The sequence below is a fragment of the Cricetulus griseus genome, chromosome 2, assembly GCF_003668045.3.
Source record: "Cricetulus griseus strain 17A/GY chromosome 2, alternate assembly CriGri-PICRH-1.0, whole genome shotgun sequence".
In the NCBI taxonomy this organism is placed as follows: Eukaryota; Metazoa; Chordata; class Mammalia; order Rodentia; family Cricetidae; genus Cricetulus; species Cricetulus griseus.
The window spans coordinates 387,237,949-387,264,582 of record NC_048595.1 but is presented as its reverse complement, the minus strand read 5'-3'; the positions used below and the strand labels follow the sequence as shown (position 1 = coordinate 387,264,582).

General features: G+C 40.8%; 1 protein-coding gene and 1 long non-coding RNA gene across 2 annotated transcripts in view; one reads left to right on the top strand and one right to left on the bottom strand.

Annotated features, from left to right (window-relative positions):
• Positions 1 to 1,858: 1,858 nt before the first annotated feature.
• On the bottom strand, positions 1,859 to 10,193 carry LOC113831805. Its single transcript, XR_004768628.1, has 2 exons — positions 6,157 to 10,193; positions 1,859 to 2,696 (listed from the first exon to the last, which is right to left on the bottom strand). It is a non-coding gene; the product is annotated as an uncharacterized LOC113831805 (long non-coding RNA).
• Positions 10,194 to 10,201: 8 nt separating this feature from the next.
• Positions 10,202 to 26,634, top strand: part of LOC100767916 (copine-8) — a 188,424-nt gene continuing 171,991 nt past the window's right edge. Inside the window, exon 1 of the mRNA XM_027396311.2 lies at positions 10,202 to 10,441. Coding sequence (XP_027252112.1) covers positions 10,305 to 10,441 — 137 coding nt within the window. The 5' untranslated portion in view covers positions 10,202 to 10,304. The remainder of the gene's footprint in view (positions 10,442 to 26,634) is intronic.

Below are 26,634 nucleotides of genomic sequence, written 5' to 3'. Positions count from 1 at the left end.
GTTCCAGCCAGCTTGGACTACATAGTGAGCTTCAGGTCAACCAGGGCTGCATAGAGAGACTCTGTTTCAACGTGGGGAGGGAGGATAATGCATGTTGTTGCTTCTGTTGACAATTCCTTCCCACTTTATCTTTTTACAAACATTTAAAATGCTTCTAATTATTATCTTTTACAAATAAAGCTGCCATGAGGCATCTACATACACATCTTTGTATGAACTGATACTTTATTTACCTTTAATAAATATTCAATGGTGGAATAACTGAATCATATGATAAACCTTATAACCTTTAAGAAGGTCCCAACATGTTTCACAAAGTGACTGCACCCTTGTTCATTCCTGTGAGTGGCAGTTGCTCCACACCCTGTCCCCAGCCAGTATTTAGGATCCTAAGACTCATCAGTTACTTTTATCTATCTTAGTACATAGTAATTTCCCCACTATGAGTTCACTGTGTGTCTCTCCATAGTTTTACAGAGTAGGACATTTTTCATGAACTTATTTGCAATTCACACTTGTCCTTTATTGAAATTTCTGTTTAAATGTGTACAAGTGGATTTTCAGTTGGACTCTTAGTTTCTTCTATCTTGAGACTATATAAATATTTATATATTCTAATAGTTGATCAGATATTTTGCAAAACATTTCTTCAATATATAATTTGTCTGTATTTACAATACTTTTAAAAACATACTTTTTTTTGAGACAGGGCCTTGCTGTATAGCCCAGGCTAACTTGGTATACTATGTACCTCAAGCTGGCCTTAAGTTAGTGGCCATTCTCTTACTTCAGCTCTTTAAGGACTGAGCTAACAAGTCTGTGATACTACCTGACTAAGTTTGGGTCTAGCCTGGTCTATCATGTTATAGATTCAGCTTGTTTGATGTCAGATTTGTTAATTTTTTGCTCCTGCCAGTGTCATAAAGTTGCTCTCTTCTACTGCATTCTGTAAATTATATGTTTGAGATTCCTATTAAAGTTGGTAATTCAGTGCGGTACGTTTTTGTATATGGCATGAGGTATAGGTCAAAGTTCTTTCTTTCTTTCCTCCTTTCTTTCATTTTTCTTTTCTTTTTAAAAAGAGTATCTACCTGAATTATTTTTGGTCTTGCTGAATATTACCAGGTTGCTTTCTAAAACACTTGTTCCATTTACACTTCGGCAAGTATGCATCAAGGTACCTGCTTCCTTGTCTTTCAGCATTTGCCTCTTAGAAAAAGGTGACATTTTTCAATTATCTTTAACAAATAGTGAAATGGAACATCATCTCTTGTTTTAGAGCCATTAGCCTTTCCGTCTGGAGTATTTTATGTCCTCTGTTATTTTTCCACCGGAGGACATTATTTTTCGATATGTTTTAGCTGATTAACTTAAAGGTTAAATTGTATTTGGTGCTTCAAAAATATGTAAGTCTTGGTTGTAAAAGTTATTTTACATTTTAGCACACTGTAATTGTGTTGGGGAGTAAGGCTCAACAACTTTATTTGAAAACTGTTGCTCAACTGAACTTGGAACTTGGAGATCCTGATCAATCTTAGCCACTAATTAAACTGTCAGCCATTTATGACCGACTAGGCCAAATAGTGAAGACACTCAACAGACACAGTGAGACTATGCCATCAGCTGCCTTGATTGAAATGGATTTAACTTTACTTTTTGATCTCTATATTTCCAGAATGAAATTATGCAATCCAGACACCAGGCTCCAGTCAATCAAATGTGCATGGGTTTTCAGTACCCACGTTTCCTACTGTGGTCTCTTGAGAGAACTGGAGCTGTTTAGCCAATGTGTGACTCATGGCAGTTTTGTCCTTTAACGTCAACAGGCAGAATTAGAATGATTTCATGATATGAACACTTAAATTTAATTGTGCCTTTATTGATAAGTTTAATAAAACCAATTAATTCTTCTTTTATTAAAATGAAAACAAACCACACATTTTATTAGAACAATTAAAATTCTTTCTTCTAGGCAGTTACCACCCTTGGTGACTACCTTCAACATCCAGTGTATGTATGTATTTCTATTAACTCCACAGCACTCTAAGAGACCCGCTTGGGAAGTACAATGACTTAATCACTAAATTTCCAATAAAAAATACTCCATCTCCTGTGGCAAATTATGGAAAATTTCACAGCCATTATCAAAGTTATAGAACCAGTTTTGTGAACCTCCATTTTGCCTAAAGATCTTGTACAGTTATAAAAAGAGCCTGTTGCATTTAATGTTTTATATCTTTGTTAAGAGAACAACTTCTAAGTGTAACAAAAGACTGGTTATACAGAGAATGTGAATTGTATGTATTACTATTATTAAATGCCGAATTTTCATTGTTTTTCTGTATCTCTTTTTTCCTAGTATGCAACGAAACACTTGGTCTTTCACATTGTTGCACATCTTAATTGTCCAAGTAGGGAAGAAACCACAGTACCCTCTGGGGAGGTCAGGTAATGAAAGCCTGTCTGACCTGATGGAGCAGAGAACTAAATCAGGCTTGAAATCCTGGCATCAGTCCTGCAGACAGGATGCTCCCAGAGAATGAGCATAGCTTACTTGAGGCCTTGAAGGCTTCCGAAGCAGATGGGGTTTTCACCGTAGCTGGGAAGGTGGGGTCTAGCAGTGGGCTCCATGTTTGTTTCAGCAGGTGATTCTGAGTGACAGGTGTGGGTTGAGAGCTGATAACCTACACAGGAATCTGTAAAAAGAAAGAATGAAGCAAGAGTCCTTTGGGAGGAGGGAACCCTTTCCTCCCCAACTCACTTTTGGTCATGGTGTTTATCACAGAAATAGAAACTTAACTGGAACACACAGTCCCTACAAAATAAAGGCAGGGCCATAGTCTTAGCAGCATCGACTACAGCGACTCTCCCTTATAAACCTGTTCACTTTTTTGTTTTGTTTTGTTTGTTTTTCATCCACCCAATGCTTCTTCCTGTTTCCTTGTTGGAAACTTTTTTGTTGTCTTTTTCATAACTTATTAGAATTTTCCATTTTTTTTATTTTTCTCATTTATTTTTCTTCCCAAATGTTCCTGTAAGTTCTTAACTTCTACTACTAATTCTGAGCTACTGATCTTATCCTCTGCAATCTCATTCTTTTAGCATCCTCAGACACCCACTGGCCAGTCTTGTGAATGCTCAGCTTTTATTGAATGCAACACAAACCAGAGACTTTAGATGCTTTTTGGCAGTCCTTGGGCACACAGCATCTGACTCTACCCAGACTCCATTCATGGGGAGTCAAGCAGATGGACCTTCATTCTTGTGGCTCAAAGGGCAGTAGGGTAATTCAGAATTAAGTAAATTGCCACAAAATAATTGTTCCAATTTTGACAGTGGTAAGTAAAATGTGCTGTAACTGAGCCTACATTGAACACTTAAGAAAGATTCTGCAGGAGTAAATTATTCTCAGTCCACAACCTCTGAAGAATACACTCTTGGACTCCTTGCCAGGTCTCTTCGGGCCTGTCCTATCTTATTCATTCTTGCAAGAGATTTCTTTTGGCAGCTTTGAACAACAAAATTATCTGATTTAGAAGATTCAGTGGAATGGCTACTGAAGAGAAGTTTTTGATAAATCCAGAGGCTGTTTTGTAACCACGAAAACATGTCCTTGTAAAATTCTTATGTTGGCCTTGTAAAATTCTTATGTTGGGCTCTTTTGAAAGACATCAGGATTGCGAAAAGTGTAGGCGATATTCTAGAAAAATTCTCAAAATTAGCTAGCTATCATTGGTTAAAATCAATGTTTTAATATAAGTGGTCACTTTATTTATTAGGCAAAAGAATCTGAACACTTAACTCCCTACCATTTCCCTATGGGTAAAGTGGGTCATTCTGTTAGTTTCACTATTCAATAAACAAGTCAAATGAAGATCCATTGTGGATACTTTGTTCCTGTAGTAACACTGGAGAGGAGGCATAGAGACTGACTCTGAGTTTGGCTAAGGAGAAATGCACCATTCAGTGTGAGGCCTCCAGGAGTGGGAGCAAGGGTGCTAGACAAGCACAGAGAAAGACACGAGGCTGAATTACAATGCATGTGGCTCTCTGGGCATGGGGCCACTCAAGTCACTTATGGACATTATTTCACCACATAGGTGGCAGTTTATAGCACACCAGAAAAGTCAGGTGAGAAGATAAAATCAGAGTGTTTAAATCCACTACCAAATTATTGTCATCCTGTAACTCCTCTTTCTTTTTGAGACAGTCTTCCGTAGCTCAGAATAGATTGGAATTTACTTTGTAACCTGGGTTGATCTTGAGTTTCCAGAAGCTTCTACCGTTTATCTCCATAAGGTTGGGACAGTGGTACTTGCCGTCACACCCAGGCACTAGCCTCATTTTCAGTTCTCAGTAAGTGACATGACTTATCCCTAGTTTACAAGAACAGTGGTTTTTCACAGAGAATACCAGGTTTTGCAACTAACTGGGACTTCCCTCAGGCAGCATCCACACTGCTCAGTGCCTCTGTCTTAACAATGAGTGGCAGTTCTTTTCATGCTCTTTCATAGTCTATGCTGTGGGAATTAGCTAAAGTCAAGGATTACATGAACTGTCAAGATACCTGAAAACAAGGAAGCTCTCCTGCACACTTTCTGTAATTTTTCTCTCCTGTTCCTGATGTAGGGAGCAGAGCAATTATTGCAGACAAAGCCTAGCTCAGTACAGTGAATATGCTTGTTACAATGTAAGCCAAGAGATTTCCTGTTTGTAGATTTTTTTCAAAGATGTCTAAAATATCAGAAAGATCTAATCAGTGCTTTTGTTTAATTTTAACCTTTCTTGATCTTCACCGAACTATTTTAAGTAATTCCACAAAGATGCCCCCTCTCATTTTATCCTTGCCAGATAAAATGGGAATGTTTCTCAACACTGTTAAGTCAGCTCACCCTCCTCCTGACACTACCCTGGACTGTGGCACTGCTCCAGCACCTCAGGGATAGCCTGGCAGCTTCTTCTTTGACAAGAGGAAAGCTGGCCTCCATGCTCAGTGGGTACACTGGTGGGACTCCTCTAAATGAGGAGAAATCACAGAGCAGCTTCATGGAGGAAGGTCATGAGGTTTCCAGTGCAGTCAGCTTTGAGCCAGCGGTGCTCAGCTAAGAGTATGGCCCCATTGGTATCACAGAGCAGAAAAGAAGCCTGGCCAAGCCCTAGCCAAGTGTATGATAAGAAGCATCAAGAAAAAGGAACCACTGCTCTTTGTGTGACTAAATTTGGGAATGACTTGTTACACTGGAAGAGATGGCTGAGGTACTATCATTAAAAGCCTAGAAGACCTACCATAGATGACTAAGGCCAGTTGGGTGACTTGATCTGTATACTCATAGCCCAGCACCCTGGAGGTTTTTCCTTCTGTAGCCTGTGGTCAGAGGGAAATGACTTTCATGACACCACCTGCAATATGTTCTTTTGTATGCAAAATGTTTGAAATTCTGAAAAGGGAGAATACTACCTTCCAAATGCCTCTTTGAGTATAAAATTCATTTGCAAAACAGGGAGAAAATTTTACCTAACAACAGGTTTGCTTTTATATGCCTACATATCCCGACACCCCCCCCCAGAAAATTAAAATACTGTATTTAATGTTCCTAGATATTTATTCATGACTATCAATTATGCATTTTTGTAATATTTTGTAGTTGATTCTAACAATGATATTTTCTAATTATTTTAGCCATTGTAAAGTTGGTGAAATGTAAGATGGACAAGACCATGACTTTTGGTCATAAAGGTAACTTCACACTCTAAGTAAGCACAAGTGTGCAGGCTGTATCAGAGTCTTGAATACCCAAATTTCTATTGACTGTATCTACTTTGTGTGGCTCAGATTCAAACAGTCATTAGGTCCACAGAGAAGGCATGTGCTCAGAGGCCCTTTTTTTCTTTCATCTATCTATCTATCTATCTATCTATCTATCTATCTATCTATCTATCTTCTTAAGACAAAATCTTGCTATGCAACCCTGGCTGGCTATGTACACAAAGGTAGACTCAAACTCAAAGAGATCCACCAGCCTCTGCCTCCTAAAAATTGGGATTCAAGACCATGTCTGGGCAGAGAACCTATTTCATTTACTCCATCACATTGGCTTTGGTGTCTGCCCCTTCCCAACATTAATCAGCTAGTTCCTTTTGTTCTTGTGAGCTTACTTTATGTTGAGATGTGCCTTCTTGAAGCAGGCCAAATTGCTGATTGAGCAACTGTCCACAGAGGATGAATGATGACTTGGTTCTGCATTCTTCAATTTTCTTTGGACATTTTCAAGTCAAGTGTATAGCAATGCTAGAAAATCTGACTTCTTTTAGAGTTGCATAGCTATTGGGGCAACAGACAAATGTTCAGTGGCTGGAACTTTATCCCCTGAAGAAGTCTTCAATTTATTTGTCTTCCATTTTCTATCTGGGTTAAGTGCTACCGGTCAAGTAAGGTCATGGAAGCAGGCCTGATGCTATGGGATGCTCCTTCAGGCAGAGCCAGTTCCTGGGAGTATACCTCTTGCTTCTGATCTCTTGGTTGGTGGGGTTTTTCCTTTTTTTCTGCTTTCCTCATCCTACTGTGTCTTTTCCCCATTGGCCTCTTTTTATTCTATTTTACAATATAAATGCTTCTAAAACTAATGGATAATGACACTTTTATTAGAAATTCCTGTAGTTTTGTGAAGCAGTGAAATCAGAGAAATGACAGAAACTGAATGATTCAGTTAATATAATCCCCACAAGGTCATCATCTGCTAACTTTGGTATTTCCTCTTTCAGATCTAACAGTGTCCAGTACCTAGGGGACATCCAGCTAGTAATTTTTTGTCAAATTATTGCTGTGATGAATAATTTATCTTTACTTTTAGCACATCACAAGGTCACACATTGTTTACCTGAGTGAGTTTTGATACACACTGTTAATAGATTTTTGTAAATAAAAGCACAGGTGGAAAAGTTAAAGTCCATGTTGATATGTTTATTTTTAATGATTATAAGTCTAGGTGTACTGGCCTAGCTATTTGAGTAGAAAGTTTTACTCTACATTACATTCACCATCATTTGAATATTACTTGGGTATGCTACCCTCATTGGTGTTGAGCTTAAACAATCATCGTGGAAGTCACATTACTGCCATGTGTTAGTGTTCCGGAGGCTGAGGCAAGAGGGACACAAACCCACAGGCTTCAAACAACAGGGCCTGCACTCTCATAGAATTGAGAGTCATGAGCCTGTCAGCAAGTGCCACACTTCCTCCAAAGTGTCAAGTGAAAACTCACACCTCTGCCTGAGTCCCCAGGCTTGCACAGCACTCCCTCAGTCTCTGCCTGCCTGTGTTTCTCCTGATCTCTTCCCCTGGGACCAACAGTTCAGTGCTGACACATAGTAAGGAAGGCCTCAAAACGCCAGAAAACACAGTGTTTGGGGTCAGATTATGAATTCTGAACTGATGTCATTCTTCCCAATTAGGGACACTCTCTGGGATAAATGTAGCTCAATTAACATCTTAAGAGTTTCCACAGGCACTGCCAACATGAATCTAAATTCTGTGAGAAAATGCAAAGATTTTAAAGTGGCCAAACTCTCTTGAAGGGAGATCATAGAACAATTCTATAGCCATAGTCATCAAGACACTCTGATCTGGGTCTAACCGAAGACAACCAGGTCAACCGAACATGGCAATATTCAAAAATGAACTTTTGACAAAAATTATAAGGGCATTCCAAAGAAACAACATTGCTCTTCATAGCAATTGGTGCTGGAAAATTTTGATGCTGGTGTGCAAAAACTTTATTTTTAAAAAATAAATCTTTAAAAGAAATCATAGACCTATATGTAAAGCCTAAGACTAAAATTGCAAGAAGAAAACAAAATATATTTTTGCTGACATCAAATTAAGCCAAGATTTCTTATCACTGGCATGGGTTTAAAAAACTGTTAAAGATAACATTGGAAAACTCTCTTTGATAGACAAGAAAATGAAAATAGAGATTTTTCAAACTGAAAGAAAACACTGTAAATCATTTATGGTAAAAGTCTTATATGCTGGATATAGAATCTTCAAAAATTCAGCAATAATAAAACTGACACTCCAATATGGACATCTCACCAAAGTACATAGACAGATGCATAATTTCCTGGAAACACAGTGTTTAGTCATTAAACCACAATGAGACTGTGTGAGTTGTAAAAGACTAATGCAAGGGTTGTCAAGGCTGGGGAGCAACTTTAGGAATAAGAAATAGTAAAACTATTTTGTGAAACAATACAGTAATTTCTTAAGAAATTAAGTATACTATTCCATTTTTATCCAGCTATTCTATTTCTACTTGTTCAAAGTAATGAAAGCTTACATCCACAAAAGACATATATACTAGAGTCCATAGCAAATTCATATGTAACAGCCCAAACACAGGAACAAGCATGCTGTCCTCCAAGGTGAGTGGCTCACCAGTTTGTGGCATGTCTCTATAAAAGCAGACGTTTACTCCGCATTGGTGCGTGCGCTCAGCATCGTGGATAGAACTGGAAAGAACTTTTACAGAGTAAAAGGAACCAGATTAAAAATGGAGCATGAGTATTTTAAATGTTTTTAAATTAAAAATGGACTGTTGTTTTTAATATTGAGATGAGGGATTGATTACAAAAGAGACGCAAGATACTTTTTTCTTATTTTGATACGGTGACGACTTTACAGGTAGACACTGACCAAAATCCATCACAGAACACACTTTAAGTACATGCATGTTAGTGTTGCATATAAATAAATGCATTAAAACACACATACATATGGACCTGATAAGCTGGGAAATTAGGAATAGGCCAGTGGATTGAAGTTCTTACCTTTTATTTCTTCAGCAGGCACCTCTAAAATAAAATTCTAGTCAGTTTAAAACACATCCAGACCTCCTTCACCAAACCAATTTCGGACAGCAATTGAAGGAAAGTTTTAGTCATAAAGCGCACTTTAATTTGTGATAGGGGAAACAGAAAGAAAACCAGAATTCTGGCCTTAAGGGGTGGTGAGGGGAAGGTGGGGCAACCCGGCAAAGAAAACAGACTAGAGTGTGGCAAGAGCTTGGATGCAGGGAGGAGAGGTCTCCTGCAACGACAAGAATTCTTTAGGCACGTGGCTCCAAGTGGGTTAAAATGCCACAAGGGAGGCCCCGTTGTAAGCCCCTGCTTTGCAGGTAAGCCCAGGAAGCTGGCACTGCCCACTGGCACCAGCCACCCTCCTTCCCCAGGCGAGGCGTTCTGCTCTCTTTTGCCCCCTGGTGGCCATCACCAGCGAACCCGCAGTGTTGCCTGGGGTAAGGTGTGCGCAGTAAAGCTCTTGGGGGGGGGGGTGGCGGCATGCAAGCTGCTGCAGAGTCCGCGTCCTGCCCATCCCCAGTCGTGCCGCCCAGAATCTACTCGCCAAACGCCTGGGTCACCCGGGCTGCGCACCTGGCTTATACTGCCCTGCTTTCAGGTCCTGAGGACCACACCTGGGGGGAAGAAGCTAGATTATAAGGTTACTAACCCCACCCCCCACCCCCAACCCCGGGACTCAGGTCAGAACTCCCATCGGTTTGAAAAGGAGGGACGCAGCAAGGCGCTGACCTCCTTTAAGGGAACCCTCGCCCAAAGGGTCCCAACCCTCAAGTTACAGGGGACAGCAGACGCAGTGAAACCTCCTCCCTCATAAGGCAGCGATTGTCCCAACAGCGTCCACTCCTCCCCAGCTTGCCCCATATGTTGTCACGCCCGTCTGCACACGCTGTCAAAGGCTGGAGGCCATTCCTTGTCCCACTACCCCAGCAGTCCAGTAGCCCGAAGTAAGGAATCCATCAGCGGGGGGCGGGCGCATGTGCCCGGGTCACAGGAGGCCGTTCCGAGGAGTGGCCTCTAGCCCACACCTCTGCCTTCCACCCTAGAGGAAACGGAGTGACTGGCAGGAGTGGAGGCAGCCACAGCCCCCGGAGGGCACGGGTGTGCTGAGACTACTACACCGCCGGCGCCGAGGGCTCTCCCACTAGACGGCGCGGTGTCCGTCAGGGTCACCCACTGTCTGTGCGCTCAACGCCCAGGTCCCGATCCCGGGGTGGCGGCAGACCCAGTCCCCTCCCCGCTGCTGCCCCGGGGCTGCAGCAGCCCGGAGCGCCACTTGCGAGACCATAGCGGCTTTGCTAGGACTGGCTCGGTCCCCGGATTCGCGACGAGGTCCGCCTCCTCCCTCCCCTTCCCGCGCCGCCTCCGCCTCCTTCCTCTGCCTCCACCCTCACCCTTTCCCGTCGGTGCGGAGCTGGGCTCCTCGCAGCGCTCAGCCCGCTGCAGCTTGGATGTGGGCTCGGGACAAGTGCTCCGCGCCACCGCTCGAGATGGACAGCCGCTATACCAGCGCCGCGGGCATAGGGGACTTGAACCAGCTGAGTGCCGCCATCCCTGCCACACGCGTGGAGGTGTCAGTGTCCTGCAGGTGAGGACGCGGCTCGTTTCCCTTCCTTTCACCCGGGGCTTGGTGGCACTTGGCTTGCGCTCCCTGGACCACGAGGCTTGGCGCCGGTGAGAAGTTGCTTGATGAGTGGGAACACCCTAGTTGTGAGACGCTACCCCAACCCCCCACCCCGGTCAAGTGACACAGAGTTGAGGACTAGAGTGGTGGGCTTTGGGACTGAATCTTTTTTGTTTTCTTTCTGAGAAATGCAGTGAAAGTTGACAGAGCTGTGACTCAGCTACGGGAACTCCAGCCGCCGCCCACTTTACAACCTAAAAAAAAAAAAAAACAAAAAAAAAAAAAACAAAAAAAACCAAAAAACGAAATCAGGGCCAGAGGTTTAGTGATGACTGGAACCTAAGGGTCAGCATTGCCCAAAGCGCGCGTGACTGCTGCGCACATTGGCCTGAGAGTCCGGGAGCCCGGTGGGATCAGCTCCAGTTCGGCAGCTTCCTCTCCTCCCACTTCCTGGAACCATCCAACTTCCTCACCCTACACCCTTCCGGGATGTTTGCCCTAAGCCTGTAGCCTTTTCAGGTTCAGTGTTCCTGGCAGAGGCTTACCTAAGAACTGAGAAGTCACGACTGATTTTTTTTTTTTTTTTTTTTTTTTTTTTTTTTTTTTTTTTTTGCCCCTCAGTAGATAAACATGAGAATGCTTGCAAGTCTCAACCTCAGGATTGCCAGTTTCAGACCCCCTTTCCTGATGCTCAGTGGACCAGATCCTACTGCCCCACTTTTGGAGAATTAGGTGGTGGGCTCTATTAAGGATTCTAGAGTTATTGCATACACTCAGGTGCCCACTCCTCGTTTGAATACTCCACCTTTCTAGGAGGAAAACTCTACACACACTCTGTGTTCGTAAATGCGTGCAAATGTTCTCAGCCTTTCTGTAGGAAAGCTTGTTTTAAACGGCTCCAAATAAGTATGGGTGATTTTTGTTGTAAACAAACCCTGAAGTTTAAATGCCTCTAAAATACTGGTTCTCAACCTTCCTAATGCTGCAACCCTTTAATACAGTTCCTTATGTTGTGGTGACCCTCCCAACCATCAAATTATTTCATTACTACTTCATAACTTTAATTTTGCTACTGTTATGAATTGTAATGTAAATATCTGTGTTTTCCCATGGCCTTAGGCGACCCTTGTGAAAAGGTTGGCTGAGCTCTCAAATGGGTTGCGACCCACAGGTTGAAAATCACTGTTCCAAAACTAAAGTATCTTGGAAATTTACATTTCAACACACACACACACACACACACACACACACACACACACACACACACACACACACGCACACACACACACACACACACCCTATAGTCCTGTTCTTTGGGTAAAGGATAGTCCTGAGATGACGATTTGATTAGTCTTGGGAGTGACTGACCTCAGACTGTGAAAGTGATCATGGTGTTTGTAACAGCTGACACAAAGCCTTGGCTTATTATGGTCATCCCCTTTAGTGCTTCACTGGACTCCTTTCAGTGGACAGCTGCCTGGCAGACTCTTGTGGCAATTCCTAGGTGCTTTTGTTCTCTCTGAAGCTGGCTTTGGGATTTAGAAGGAGGTTTCTGCTACCTACTACAGAAACACAGTGGGTGGTCAGAAACCCTCCCAGCAGCATTTTCTAGTGTTCCATCAGCTGTTCACCCTTCAGCAGGGGTGGGAGGGCACTAAACAGATGAGAACGTTGCACACCAATTGTGAGAGCCCTGTAGGTCCTCAGGGTGATGTGGAACAGTACTATTAGGTAACCATCCCCATCCCTATTTGCTGTAGGCATATGCTGAGGAAGGTCCTGAAGTGTATTGGCCACACCAGTTTGTTTTAACTTCCTGCTCCAGGTCCTGGAGACTGTCTTCTCCATGGGATTACTCTTTAGCACAAAAAAAAAAAAAAAAAAAAAACCCCTCCAAATAAGAAAAAAATATTCTGAAAGAAAAACAAGTACTTAGTGTTAAATATTTCTGCTTAGGCTGTTCAGGCCTACTCTATTATTTGAGTTGTCCACAACCAGTCAATTGTTTCCTTCTTGCTAAGTAAGCAAAGTAAGGCAGGTTAATTTCACTTCTGTGGTGTTGAGAACTCTGCCTTGCCACCTTGGGAGATGGTATGATTTGAACGTCAATATCAGTCCTGGGTGCAAATTCTAGTCTCATGACTTATTTTTATTGCCTAAGAATTGGTTCTTATTTAGATTGTCTAAGCTTGTTCATATCTGATAATGAAGCTAACTGTGACATTTTCTTTGGAGCATTATGAGGGTTTTATGGGTGGATATGGGGAATGTACTTGTACAACACATGGCACTGTTAGCTATGAAATAAAAACCATGAGCTATTATTATGAGATGGTGTCATAGTTAGGGTTACTATTGCTATGATAAAACACCATGACCAAAACACCTTCGGGTGGAAAGTGCTTATCTGGCTTAAGTCAGGACAGGAACTCAAGCAAGGCAGGAACCTGGAGGCAGGAGCTGATACAGAGGCCATGGAGGGATGCTGCTTACTCCCTGTGGCTTGCTCAGCTGCTTTCTTACAGAACCCAGGACCACCAGCTCAGAGACAGCACCACCCATAGTGGGCTGGGCCTTCCCTGTGACTCACTAATTGAGAAAATGTCCTACAGGCCTGCCTACAGCTGGATCTTACGGAGAGAGTTTTCTCAATTGAGGTTCCCTCCTTTCAGATAACTCTATCTTGTGTCAAGTTGACATAGACTAGCCGGCACACATAGAAAATGGCACTTAGAGTTCTGCTAACAGGGTTCTGTGACTTCTTTCTATTTAAACTTTAGTAAGCCAGGTATCGAAAACAGAGCTAGCTGTTCCCAGAGCACAGCTTTCCCAGGATGCTTAGCAAGAAGGTACAACTGAAGGCCCTTCAGCCTTGCTGTGGGTAAGCAGGGCAAGGACTTCCCAGGAGGTATTGTCTTAGAGAGCTCTGTAGGCTGCTGTTTCAAAAGCAGTTTACAGCGGAATCCCTTTTGATAACCTTCTTCTTCTGCCCCCCCCCCCATCAAAAGATCCCGTGTCACTTTAAGGACAGAAAGATAACAACTGAAGCCCGAAGCTAAATATATAACTCTTTTTATTGATCAAGTATCTGAGTGTGTTTTATGTGTCCAGGAATTAAACTGTGCTCCGTGAGTAGTACAGACAAGCTGTCATCCCTGAAAACATGAAATGTGACTGGCAGATACACATTATAGAAGATACTCACCTAAGCTAAGGCCTAGCAATAAGGCTTCTGCATGATCAGGGATAGGGCATCGTGGAGCTGAGGACTCAACATTCATGACAGGAAGATGGGTGTGACTGATCAAGGCAGATGCTCATGGATTGGAGAGATGATAGCATCAGTTTTAGTGGCTAGGAACTTGCTGTGTTAGTGAAGAAACCACACTCTGGTTAGAGTCACAGGAAGGCGCAATTGCAATTTCTGGCGTCTCTTCTATTCATTGCCTTATTTGTGCATTCATGTTTCTTTATTAAAAGTAATTTGTAGATTTTTAAAAATGTAAGTTCCCCAATTAACTGAACTTTCCCATAGCTCAAATAATACAGCTTTAGCTAAGCTTCCAATTTTATTCTGAAAACACATCTATCTAAATTGATGCTAAAGTTAATGGGGAAAAATAATTCGAAGTAATGAATCACTTTCTCTGGAGCCTTTGTTTCACTATTTTAGTGAGAGTTAGTTAACAGTCAGAATATGGAATGCTTCTGGTCTCCCCGAGCTAGCTCTGAGGTGCTCATCCAGTCAATCACTCCTGGAGCGTAGAAGGAAGTTAAAATGTTTTGAATGTGTGTGTCCTGGTAAGAATTCTGAAAGCTGGACCTGATGTAGTTTCCTTGTCTTGTCTTGCACCAATTCTCCCAGGAGCTGTCTGAATGTAGTGTGACAAACGTGTGCTTACCATCTATCAAGACACCTGGCAAATAAATATGGCAACAAAATTTGAAATACAGAGATACAGTTCCCAAGTAAATTGGGTTATCACCCTGGTCCAGGCCAGTGTGGCTGTGCTATGTTGCTCTCTATCTTCAGCCTCCCTCCCTTTTTCACTCCGTCTTCTTGATTGGATTTTTATCTGGTTTCAAGACTTGGGTCAAATGTCATCTTCTCTCATGACCCCTTTCTTAAGCTGGAGTTTTCTTTTCTCGTCAAAGAGCTGGTACACACCACTATCAAGCAGGTATATTGTAATTCTTGGGCACAATGTAAGGGCCATTGTGACTCTTTCATGATGATGTTTTCCGAGTGGTCAGTAAATATGCAATGCTAAATGAAATCATCTGGTGCTTTCGAAGTGGAGAAGGTTCCTGTTACAGATTCCTGGGCTCCCTAGCAGATCGACTGAGATGAAAGGTCTGGGAATGTGATGTTGGACTCTACTTCCACAGGTTCACACCATTGTGATGCTGGTTATGTACATGGTTATGTACTGGTTATGTTAGATGGTTATGATGCTGGTTATATATATGGTTATGTTAGATGGTTATGATGCTGGTTATATACATGGCTATGTACTGGTTATGTTAGATGGTTATGATGCTGGTTATATACATGGTTATGTTAGATGGTTATGATGCTGGTTATATACATGGCTATGTACTGGTTATGTTAGATGGTTATGATGCTGGTTATATACATGGTTATGTACTGGTTATCTTACATGGTTATGAAGTTGGTTATATACATGGTTATGTACTCATTATGTACATGGTTATGTACTCATTATGTACACAGCTACAATACTGGTTAGGTACATAGTTATGATGCTGAGTATGTACTGAAAACTTGCAGGCTTGATGATCAAATGACTCTGACTAAGCAGAGATTCTAGCATGTTGATTGCAACTGATTTTTATGCTAGAATTTCTATACAACGTCTCTATAGACTTTGGGAAATGGAGGCGTAATCAAGTTAAGTCTTAGTGAGTTTGCCTCTTAAATTAGAAAGTTCTGTTAGAGAATTTAAAGATTTTGAAAGAAGTTCAAAGTACATTACTTAAAAGATGATTGGTTCTCAAGTCAAGTCTTAGAGCTAAGTAGGGTCAATTTCTTTGCTTTATTTGGAGCATTTTGTTGTGGGCATGTCACTTGTGAGGTTTATTGCTTCCTTGTGCAGGGAATCCCCAGTCCTGAGCTTCTCATCTTTCTCTGACACTATTTTTGTGACCTTTGACAAGACCTTGTAGTAATGAATTGAAGTGAAATAGAAGGAAATCTCACAACTGGCATTTGCAAAGTAGCCAAGTCACAATTTATGTTTCATAAAACAAAGACTAGTTTTAAGTAGACAATTATACTGGTATAGTACAATGATATCAATATATTTTTTAAATAATGTAATCTAGCACATGTATGGAAACAATGAGATATAGTATTATTTGATGAAGCTCTTTATCTTGAAGGGTTTTTTTGTTTCTACTTTAGGTTAGATAGGACTTTTTATTTTATTTAGATAGGACTACTTTTATTTTAGATGTTACTATCTAGTTGAGGCTGGCCTGAAACTTCTGATCCTCCTGCCTCAGTTCTAAATGCTGGGATTATAGACATGAAGCACCAGGCCTGACCTGAATTTATTTTCACTAGCAATGAAAAAGAGATAGTTGGGAAAAATATAATACTAACATATATTTATAAACTGTAATTTCTCCCTGTTCAATATAACTTTGTTGCTATAACACATATTGCTATCTAGATGGTCTTATCTAATTCTAGTGTCTGAGATTTAAAATTATTATTATTATTATTATTATTATTATTATTATTGGGTCATGAGGGGCATGAGTATTCCATGGCACATGTGTGGAAGTTAGAGGACACTTGTGGATATAGGCCTTCTTTTTCCACTATGGGTTCTGGGACTTGAACTCAGGTTGGACAGCTTGTGTGACAAGTGTTTTTTACCTGCTAAGCTTTCCTAGTATTCCCGTCTTGAGAAGTTTCTGGAGGAATTTTTATGGTAGGTTATTTCTAGAATCAAGTGCTTGCTATTTCAAAGTCCTTATTTTACTCAACTTTCTCCCCTCAAAGTGCTAAATTCTGCTGTGGCTGATGTAGATTTTCCTCTCAATGGGAATCTAGCTGGTTTTACGCATCTTCGAAATGAACAATGTTCTACATTAATAAATAGCTATGCTTTCCCCACAGTTTACTTCTGAATATGCTTGTAATATTTCTGGTAAATAGAGCTTCCAGTGGAGATGGCAAATGGATTCAATCTCGTGTGCTCACTTGTTACAGAGTGCCGGCTGCCTGGGATTGTGTCAGGAGGGATTCAGAGGGGATCAGCTATTGGTGGAAATAACTAGTTGACTTTAGAGATGAAGTGAGTCAATGCTATCTGATGTGCATACTGTTACTTCTTTGTCTTTGGGTCCTTGACATGCTGTGTTTCGTAAGCCTTACAAACAGTTTGGGCACATTGTTTTTAAATTAGCTTACAGTGCATTGGGACCCCAGGGTCTGTTGCCTCCTTTCTATTTCTACTTCTATTACTCTGGCTCAGGAAGAAGTCTTTTGCTTTCTGCATTGGGCATGGTAGGGCAACGTGTGGGTTTGTTGAATGATGACCAGCCATCCTCTTCCTGTCTCATTTGGATTTAGAGACTCCAGCTTTCTGGGTGCCTAGGAAATTTGCCCTGTGGCTGGTTGCAAAGGCTAACTTTACATATAGTTGTCCATGATGTTTAGGTAGGTTCACAGAGGGTGGTGATTAATTGTGCCTTTCTTTAAGTTCTTATATTACCTTACATTTTAAATACAATATTGTTTGGATTTTTTGTGTGTATTCTCTATAATCAATTTTAAAAGCACGTTTTTTTTTTTTTTTAAAACCATTGGTTATTTTAAAATCTGACTTTGTGTTTTGTGTGTAGACATTTTCAATACAGTAGATCTTTGCTGCTTGATGGACAGGTTGGAGAAATGAGCCTACATGCCTGTGATTTAATTACTCTTATAATCTTAAAATGTTACTATAAACAGTAAAGACAATGAAAACAAATCCATTTTACCAGTATAATTTAATGAAAGAATATTTTTTATCCAGTTAATTTAACATTCTACAATAATTTTTATGTGAAGGAACAAGAAATGTAATTTTGGTTACATTGTCTCTAAGAACAACACAATTAGTTTTAGAAGTGGACACTATTTCTGCATACTGACAGATGATTTGCTTCTTTAATTGGGAATGAATGTTGAGCAAAAATAGACAATCAATAGAAGTTACAGGTGGGCTAGGCAGATGACTTCTTTGGTAACATGTTAAACACGGTGGTGTGCCTGTTGGGAAAGCTGACAGGAGAGTTCTTCAAGGCCCCTGGTCTGCAGTCTACTGACTAAGCAAGCTTTAGTGGGAGTCTCCATTTCAGAACACAAGGTATAACATTACTTAGGAATATTCCTGATGTGAATAGGAATCTATTCTACACACTCTCTCTCTCTCTCTCTCTCTCTCTCTCTCTCTCTCTCTCTCTCTCTCTCTTTCTCTCACACACGGACACACCAATGAAATTGTATGTGTGATATCCTATATAATGTATCTAATAAGAAAACAAATGAACATGTGTTAATCTTTGGCTCAGGTTGGATTTTGTACTGAATATTTCTACTAACTTACTTGGTGAACCAATGAAGGGAGAGACTCATGGTGTTTCAAAGGTAGAATGGCCAGTCTCTTGAGGGAGGAATTGGTTAACATACTTTCTTACAAGCTTTGTTTAATCATTTTTTTCTTCAATCGATTTTAATTTTGTTCAATCAATTTTTTAATATTTATTCATCAATTCTAACTTTGTGCCACAAAAATGCAAATAAAAGTTTTTGACAAGTCACAACATAAAGCCTCAAGAATAGATCCATAGAAGGAAACAGTTTCTAGAGACAAAAAGCACAGATCTTGTCTTTATGTAGGCTATTTATGATATCTATGTTAAAATAAGCAGACTTCCTTGTGAATCCACTGTCTATAGATTATGCTGCTTCTTCCATTTTAGTGGCTATGACACTTTGATGAGTTGTCTAAGAAATACCCAAAGTGCTTCTGACACAGAAGTGTCTGAATGTTCCATTGATTATATTTAGCCAAAATTCTTGTCGTGTTTGATTGTATGAGGTCTTTTCAAAGGCAGAGACCTCATTAATGGTTGTCACTATAAAGTCAGGAAAAAACAAAACTTCATGTCACTTTTCTTCAATGAGGGTGGTGCATGTGTGTCTAGTTTTGTATGTGAGGATGTGCCCAGTGGCTCCTGTGCAGAGGGAATGCTGTGATTTTACCATACAATTATTCTGTGCTCGTATCATTTACTTCTCATTTGGGGAAAATGGTCTAAACCTGCTGTTTTTAACAGAATTGCCAGCAGCATTTCCTCAGAGATTTTTCCAGACTGCCTACAGCCCACTAGAAAATGCTAGTTTATATCTTCATAGGGGACTAAGTCCTTTCCACTTTTTTTTAAATATCCTCAGTACATTAGTACAATTTATGTCATTTGACATTTAAGCCTTCACCTCCTGCTACTTCTGCTTCTATTGCTACCTTTTAACATGGCTGACTATGATGCTGATTAGGTCCAGGCTAGTGTGACCAAGGTACAAGTGTTAATGGAGTTTTAGGCATGATACTGGCTCTGGCAATCCTAACAAACCTGGATCAGCTACCCATCAACATGCCAGTTTAGAGAGACAAACAATACTGTAAAGTTGAGAAAAGTGATGTGTCAAACATGGCCACATTGGTGAGGGAACACATGACTCCAGTGACCACACACACACACACACACACACACACACACACACTCCTACCCCAGTTCTATCTTTGGGGTCCTGATGAGGTTCAGGATAAATAAAAAGCATGAGATAGGCTTAACTCAGTAGTCCTCATCAAAATATGATCTGCCCATCATTGACTCATCTGAGCAGTGCAAAATCTCCTCCTGGGAGGTAGGAAAAGGTAGATGATGTTGTGGAATATTATTTTAAGATGTGTCACATTTGTTTATGCTGAGGAACACTTGTTTAATGATGCAAAGATGGGTTGCATTCTTTTATGTTACGTTTGTTTAACTCTGTGAAGCTGTGATATTTTGCCTGTCTAACACACATGATTGGTCTAATAAGGGCTGAATGGCCAAAGCAAAGCAAGAGAAAGGATAGGTGGAGATGGAAGGAAGAGAGAATAAATAGAAGGAGAAATAGAGAGAAAAGTATCTAGAAGCAAGAGAAGAGAGGAGAGAGAAGAGACTGGCCACTAGACACAGAGTGAAAGAAAGATATACAGAAGTAGAGAGAGGTAAAAGCCCAGAGGCAAAAGGTAAACAGGCTAATTTAAGTTAAGCAAAGCTGACTAGATATAAGCCAATCTAAGGCTGGGCATTCATAAGTAAGAAAAACATCTTCCATGTGATTTATTTGGGAGCTGGGTAGTGGGGCCCCCAAAGAGTCACAAGAGTAAAGAGAGAGAGAGAGAAAAAAAAAACCAAACAACTACAGGATACTTACACTATTACATTTTTGTATACAATTCCCCAATTGCCATTGCATTAAGAATCTTAAATATTTTGATTATTTGTTTGGGTTTTGATTTTTTCATTTAGCATAGGTTGTTCTTTAATTCACTGTGTAGCCCAGGATGACCTTGAAATCCTGGTTCTCCTGACTTCATGTCTTAAGTGTTGTGTCTTGACCTACCCGTTGAGCTTCATGTCTTTGTCTTCACGTCTCCCTCTTCCCTCCCCTGCACTGCCCTCATCAAAGTCTCTCTAGTTCCAAACCACTTCAGATTAGTTCAATCAGGAGCAAACCAGGAGGAGTCCCTCATGGTGTCCCTCCTGTTGGAGTGTGTTGACAGTTGACACATCCCTGTCGCTGTGAAGAATTTCTAGTAGAATTGATTAAACCTTTCATTCTCTAATTATAATGAATTTGTTGTATGTGTTCCACATTTCCCTGGACTGATTACAGATCTCTCCTTTTATCAAATACAAATAAACAGAGGCAGGAGCATAGGCATCATTTATATCTACTCTCTCACACTACATCCTTTCTCTGGCTCCCAATGACTTAGTGCTTATTGATGAAACATTTGAAAGACTACCAGATATCCATGATATTAAAAGTTCTCATCAAACATCAGCTGAATCTTACCTACCCTTGTACCCCACCTATCTATAGTCTGATATTTTGCATAGAAAGTTATTGCTTCCTTCAGGTTGTTGAAGAAAGAAGTGCATTTCATATTATTGAGAACCATAAGTGGAAGACATAAGGCAAGAACAAATACAGTCTCAGTTGAGTTTTTAAAAAGTCAGTTATATAAAGACAAGATGAAAGAGACGAGGCTGAGTAAAGGCCTTTGATGAGTTTATCCATTTATATTTTTGGATTTGTAGAACTAAGTTCACAATGAGTTTGTAGATGCTGGGACTTAGTTTATCTGTTTGTGAGTCCTTGTATTCAGGATTGCATTTCTACTCTGGTCATCCATGATGGAGATGATGTTACCATCTTTAGTCTCTGCTGCCTGGTCACATGTGCTAACACCCAGACTTTCCTTCTGTCTCCTGTTTAAACTCTCTTGGAGAGTCTGCAAAGCTCAGATTGCCATGAAGTAAAATTTGAATTATTCATTGACTTAAACAGATTTCTGAAAATAGTTTAAAACCTGGAGGGAACTATGAATTTGAAAGAGCAAGGAGGACTATTTGGGAGGGCTTTAATGGAAGAAATGAAAGGGGGAAATCATGTAATTCTATTATAATCTCAAAACCTAAACTAAAAATGATGAAAGAAACACAATAGCCTGCTAATAAAGCTTTGTATTTATAAGCTTGTTTTTTTATTGGTAAAGGATGTATGCTGACTGAGGAAACTTTAAGAAAATCTAAGGAAAATGACCCATGTGCACAGGTTCCCCTTTTAAATATGAAGACATTGAGCTTGCAACAGATTTCCCAACAGCTAATGGAGAAAGAAACAAAAAGTTGGGAAACACAGTCACATACTTAACACATATATTTAGAGTACCAGGAAGGCAGACTCAGCTGAAGTGATGCTGGGGCAAGTAGTGTTTGCCTTCAGTTCTCATGTGTGATAGTTTGTGGACCAGCCACAGTCATCAGCATATGCTGCTTGGAACAGACATGCTTCATGCATTGACTTCCGGAGAAGTAGTAATCCCCCATGCTACTAACATCACAAATTATGAATAATACACAGCAGCTCATTGCTACTCAGCTGTTGGGGAGCTCAAATATGGTGACTGCATTTCAAGTGGAAAGGAAGGGAGATTGAGAAGAACGATGGGGTGGAATCTCTGTGTTGTAACATAATAAGGGAAACATGTGAGAAACTGGACAGCCATGGCTTTGTTTACAGCTCATGTATTCAACTTCCTGACCTCTGCTTCTGTTTGTAAATGGGTTGAAAGTCTTTCTCACAGAGTCGCTTCTCAGACTGTGAATGTTTTGAAAGCACCTGCTACTTGGCACAGAACTCATTCGTGTTACCACTAAACTGAGGTACAACAGTGACTCATGACAAGAAGGTAGTGAAGACTCAAAGGTGGGCCATTTTTAGAAAAGTTCTACATAATCACTGTAAAAATACATGGAAAATCCAACTCAAATTGTATTGAAAAGAATGGAACACTGCCCCCCCCACACACACACATACACACACGATGTGTTTTCATTCAAATTCATGTCCTGATGGCTAAGATAAGACGAAGTCCAATTTTGTTGTGTTAATTCCACTCCTCCCAGCAGGTTGTGGTCCTTTGCATGGGGAATCCTCAGCTGTGTTCCTAGCAAACCCCCTTCCAGAAAAGGGGGACTTGGGGAGCCCTTTACCACTGCTGCTGTCATGTTTCCATGGATGCTACCCCCAAAAAGTAGCAGTGATGCCCTGTTGCTGTGGAGATTGACCCATGGCCTTGTTGCCTGCCCCCACAGTGACTTCAGACATTGTCTAATGGTGGTGCATAGCTCTTCATTTACAAGATGCTGTGGTTCTATGTGCCCCTTGGGGGTCTTTTTCAAGTCAGTAGCTTCTTGTGTCCAGATCTTTCCATCCATATGTTCACAGGTTTTAGCCCTGTACTCACATTGCTTGTTTCCAGGCTGCAGGTTGTGTGGGTCAGGCTGGGACTTGTCTCGGAAGCTTGGGTTTCCAGAATGAGGTCCACTTTGCAGGGCAAGGTTCCACTTAGGTTTCTATCATAGTCTAGCTAGGGACCAATCATGACTTCCCACAGAGAACTCATGAGCTTTCCTTTTCATGTTTCCATGCAGTTTCTTGACATTTTAAAATTTACCACGGGCACACAGGAATTGGGAGGGCAGTGTACAGAGCATGTGCGAACTCTACATTTTGGTGGCTGCGTCTTCTCAGTACTTTTCTATTGTACAGTGTGCTGGAAGATGGTCTAGATACTTTATGTTTACTCCCCAGAATACCCTGTGTGGAGCATTCCAGCATCATCCTGTTTTCTAACACATTGCTTTTGTTTTCTAACAGAGGATGGGTGAAGCATAGAGGATTTAGTATGAACAGCCAGAAAATGCCCACGCCGGTGCCTCCCAAGTCTGTGACATCATGAGAGTACCAGGCTGTTTCTTTGATGCTAAAATTGCACTTAAATCATTCATTAGTTTGATTGGAGTCTCATCTCTTTAATCAGTCCTTGATGGTTATTTAGTGTCTACCAAGTGTTCTTAATTATAAGCAACAGTTACGATTATGTTGTAATAGGCATTGTACATAATATATAGTTATATAATTGAGAAGGATGCCAATGTGTGCACATTTTTCTTTTTTTTTTATTTCTCTGCTTGGCATTCTAGACTGTATTTCCAGTTTAGGTATAGGCTGGAATATCAAAAGGAATGCACTGTTGTTTTTTAACTGTATGATGTAATGTCAACAAAAGGCTTTGCAAGCTCCTTCAGTTTGGCACACAACTCAAATTTGTGTCACAATTCAATTGAGGCAGAACAGTGGCTCACAATGTGAAGACAGTGAAGACTAAATGATCTGCCATTTTTAGAAATGGCATCCCATCTTCAACTGTGGGAGATAAACCCTGGTACATCTTCATCTTGTTTTGTAACAGTGTCAGTTTCCTCTCACTGGATCTCATTTTTCCCTTAAAATACACAAGCCTCCCTCTCCAGAACATTATTTTTTTTTCTCTAACACTAACAAGATTTCACCATAAAATTGTGTTACCATGGCCACAAGAGTGAACGCTCTCCCTCACCACTTTATTGCATGTAACTTTCCCTTTCTGCTGTGGCTCAGGTCCTTTTCGCTTGTTATATTCTCTGCCTACAACACCATACAGCCAGGCCTGGCTGTACTTGGCTTCTACTCCTCAGTTCTCAGTTCAAATGACTCCTTTTCAGATAGGCTTTCTCTGAACCACACCTGAGAGCACTTCCACATAATCAATTTGAATATTTTCACTCTGCTCCCCCTCCTCCTTCCCCCTGTTTCTCTTCAACACCTCCTCCTTTCCTTCCTGTGGTGCTGAGGGTAGAGCCCAGGGGCTTACATATTGTGAACAATTAATCACTCTACTGTTGAGCTGTGTGTTCTCCACAGCCCTGCCCTCTGTTCTGTTCTTAATGGCACCTGAAAGTTATACCTCCATCACTTTGCACACTGCACCTCCCCCTTTCTCTGTAAAATAAACTCCTTGAAATAAGGGCTTCTCCATTTCTGTATACCTGTTACATGGTGACCAGTCACTGGCTGGTATTTAGCAAATGTTCAGTAAGTACAGCTTGAAAGGAAGAGTGACTGGCTTTTTTTTTTTTTTTTTTTTTTTTTCCCCCGAGACAGGGTTTCTCTGTGGCTTTGGAGGCTGTCCTAGAACTAACTCTTGTAGACCAGGCTGGTTCTTTTGAAAAGAAGAATGAATGTAACCTTCTCTATTGATTACAATGCTAAATGTAGGGCTTTTCCACCCATTCAGAGGTGGGCATCCTACCAAGTGAGAGGGAATCCATTAAATTTGGTAATAGAAATTAAGAGGGTGGAAAGGGTGACAGATAGTCTTAGGTACCAGGATTATGAAGTACTGTAGTGATATTTTGTTTGTAATCTAACAAATAAAATAAAATAAAGCTTGCCTGAAGATCAGAATGAAGAACTAAGTCACTAGTTAGCTATAGAGGACAGGCAGTGGTAGCCACATCTTTAATCTCAGCACCCGGGAGACAGAGGCAGATGGATCTCTGTGAGTTCAAGGTCCACCCTGGCCTACATGAGAGTGAATCAGTCTAAAAGAGAAACAGAGCTCACACCTTTGATCCCAGCACTTGGGATAATATGCCTTTAATCCCAGCACTAGAGAGGAATATAAGGCTCAGTGCAGTCTCAGAGAGCAGTCTGAAGTTTGGTGGAGAGCATTGCAGTCTACAGTAACACTGAGAACATGATAGACCCTTTGGTCTGAGCCTTGGGAGAGGAAAAATTGTCAAGTGGTTGGCTGCTTTGCTTTTCTGATCTTCGGCTGGAATCCCAATATCTGTCTCTGGGTTTTATTATTCGTGCTATAAAGCACAGGGCCAAAGGACTCCAGGCAGCTGTTTCTCACCATGAGCAAAGCACACCTGTCATGGGGATGTCACTTGAGATCGGAGCTGGTAGCTGAGCTACAGGCAGCATTGCTGGTCTTTGTTTCTTTGAGGCAGACTTTACCCTGTAGCTGAGTCTGGTCTCCACTGAACTTATTACTTCTCCTTCAGCCTTCCTAGTGCTGGTCTTGCAGGTACAAGCTACCATAGTTGGCTGTGTTGTCATTTCTGTCCTTGCTTTAGTCGTAGTCAGCTGAGTGCCTGAGTCTGGAATCCATAAGGCACCCCTGTATTTCCTCATGCCATTATTTGTTTTCTCTGACAACAAAATAAGCATTTACTGTGTTGCTTATTCAAGAGTAGCTAATATGGCCCATTTTACAGGAAAAACAGTATGCCCTTCATTATGTACCTCATTTGAATCTCAGTGGCCATTTTTGATGATGAACTTTAATATACACATGGAGATGTTTGATATTTCTTCTTTTATAAAATAATATTTCTTTTTAATAAAATGCTTGATAAATTCTTTAGCTTGGAAGCAGGCAGATTTCTGAGTTTGAGGTTATCCTAGTCTACAGAGTGAGTTTCAGGACAACCAATGATGCATAGTGAAATGCTGTTTTAAAAAAAGTTAGCCTCACTCAGAAGGCAGAGGCAGGAGGATCTCTGTGAGTTCGAGGCCAGCCTGGTCTCCAGAGCGAGTGCGAGGGTAGGTTCCAAAGCTACACAGAGAAACCCTGTCTCGAAAAACAAAAAAACAAACAAACAAAAAATTAGCCTATGTTTTCTTTGGGATACTTATATATTTTTCATTAATGTAGATCATTCTTTATATTTTATAAGCATATATGTTTTTACTTACATTACATGTGTATATATGTAAAACAAATGTTATATTTCTTGAACAATACCACCAACAAGATTTTTTTTGCCTAATGCTAGGGGTTTGAAAATGTTATATTTTAAATTTGATTATTCTATAATTTTCTGGGACAGGACTCTCTTCTCTGAATGTGGTGACAGGTCTTGTGATGTGTAACCAGAGTCTGGGGGGGGGGTCACCATCTACATCATCTAGAGTTAATCAGCATCAGAGGAGTTGGTCTTATTAGATGTTATATATACTTCCTTCTTCCTAGTGGTTTGACAATTTTTCACTATTACCTGGTTATCATATAAAATGACAGGATTTGGATGAATGGGTGCCCTCATACATTGATGATAGAAAGGTAAAATAGTGCAGCCACTTAGGAAAATGGTTTGATGGGTTCATAGGATTCATTGATTCCACTGCTAGCTATGTGCCCACTGGAAATGAAGCCATATGTCTACATAAAACATGTGTTCATATAAAAAGTGATCCCAGAACCTCATGCATTGCAGCCAGAACAACTGAAGTATCCATCAGTTACTGGCAGTGTGTGGAGTATCTGTATGATAGGGTGCTGTTTGGCAGTAGAGGGGAAGGAATTCCTGACTGATACTGCAAAATCTTGTGAAAGTTAAAAACGTGATGGGCACATATTGTCTGATTCCATTTACATGCAATGTCTAGAACAGCAAAATAGATG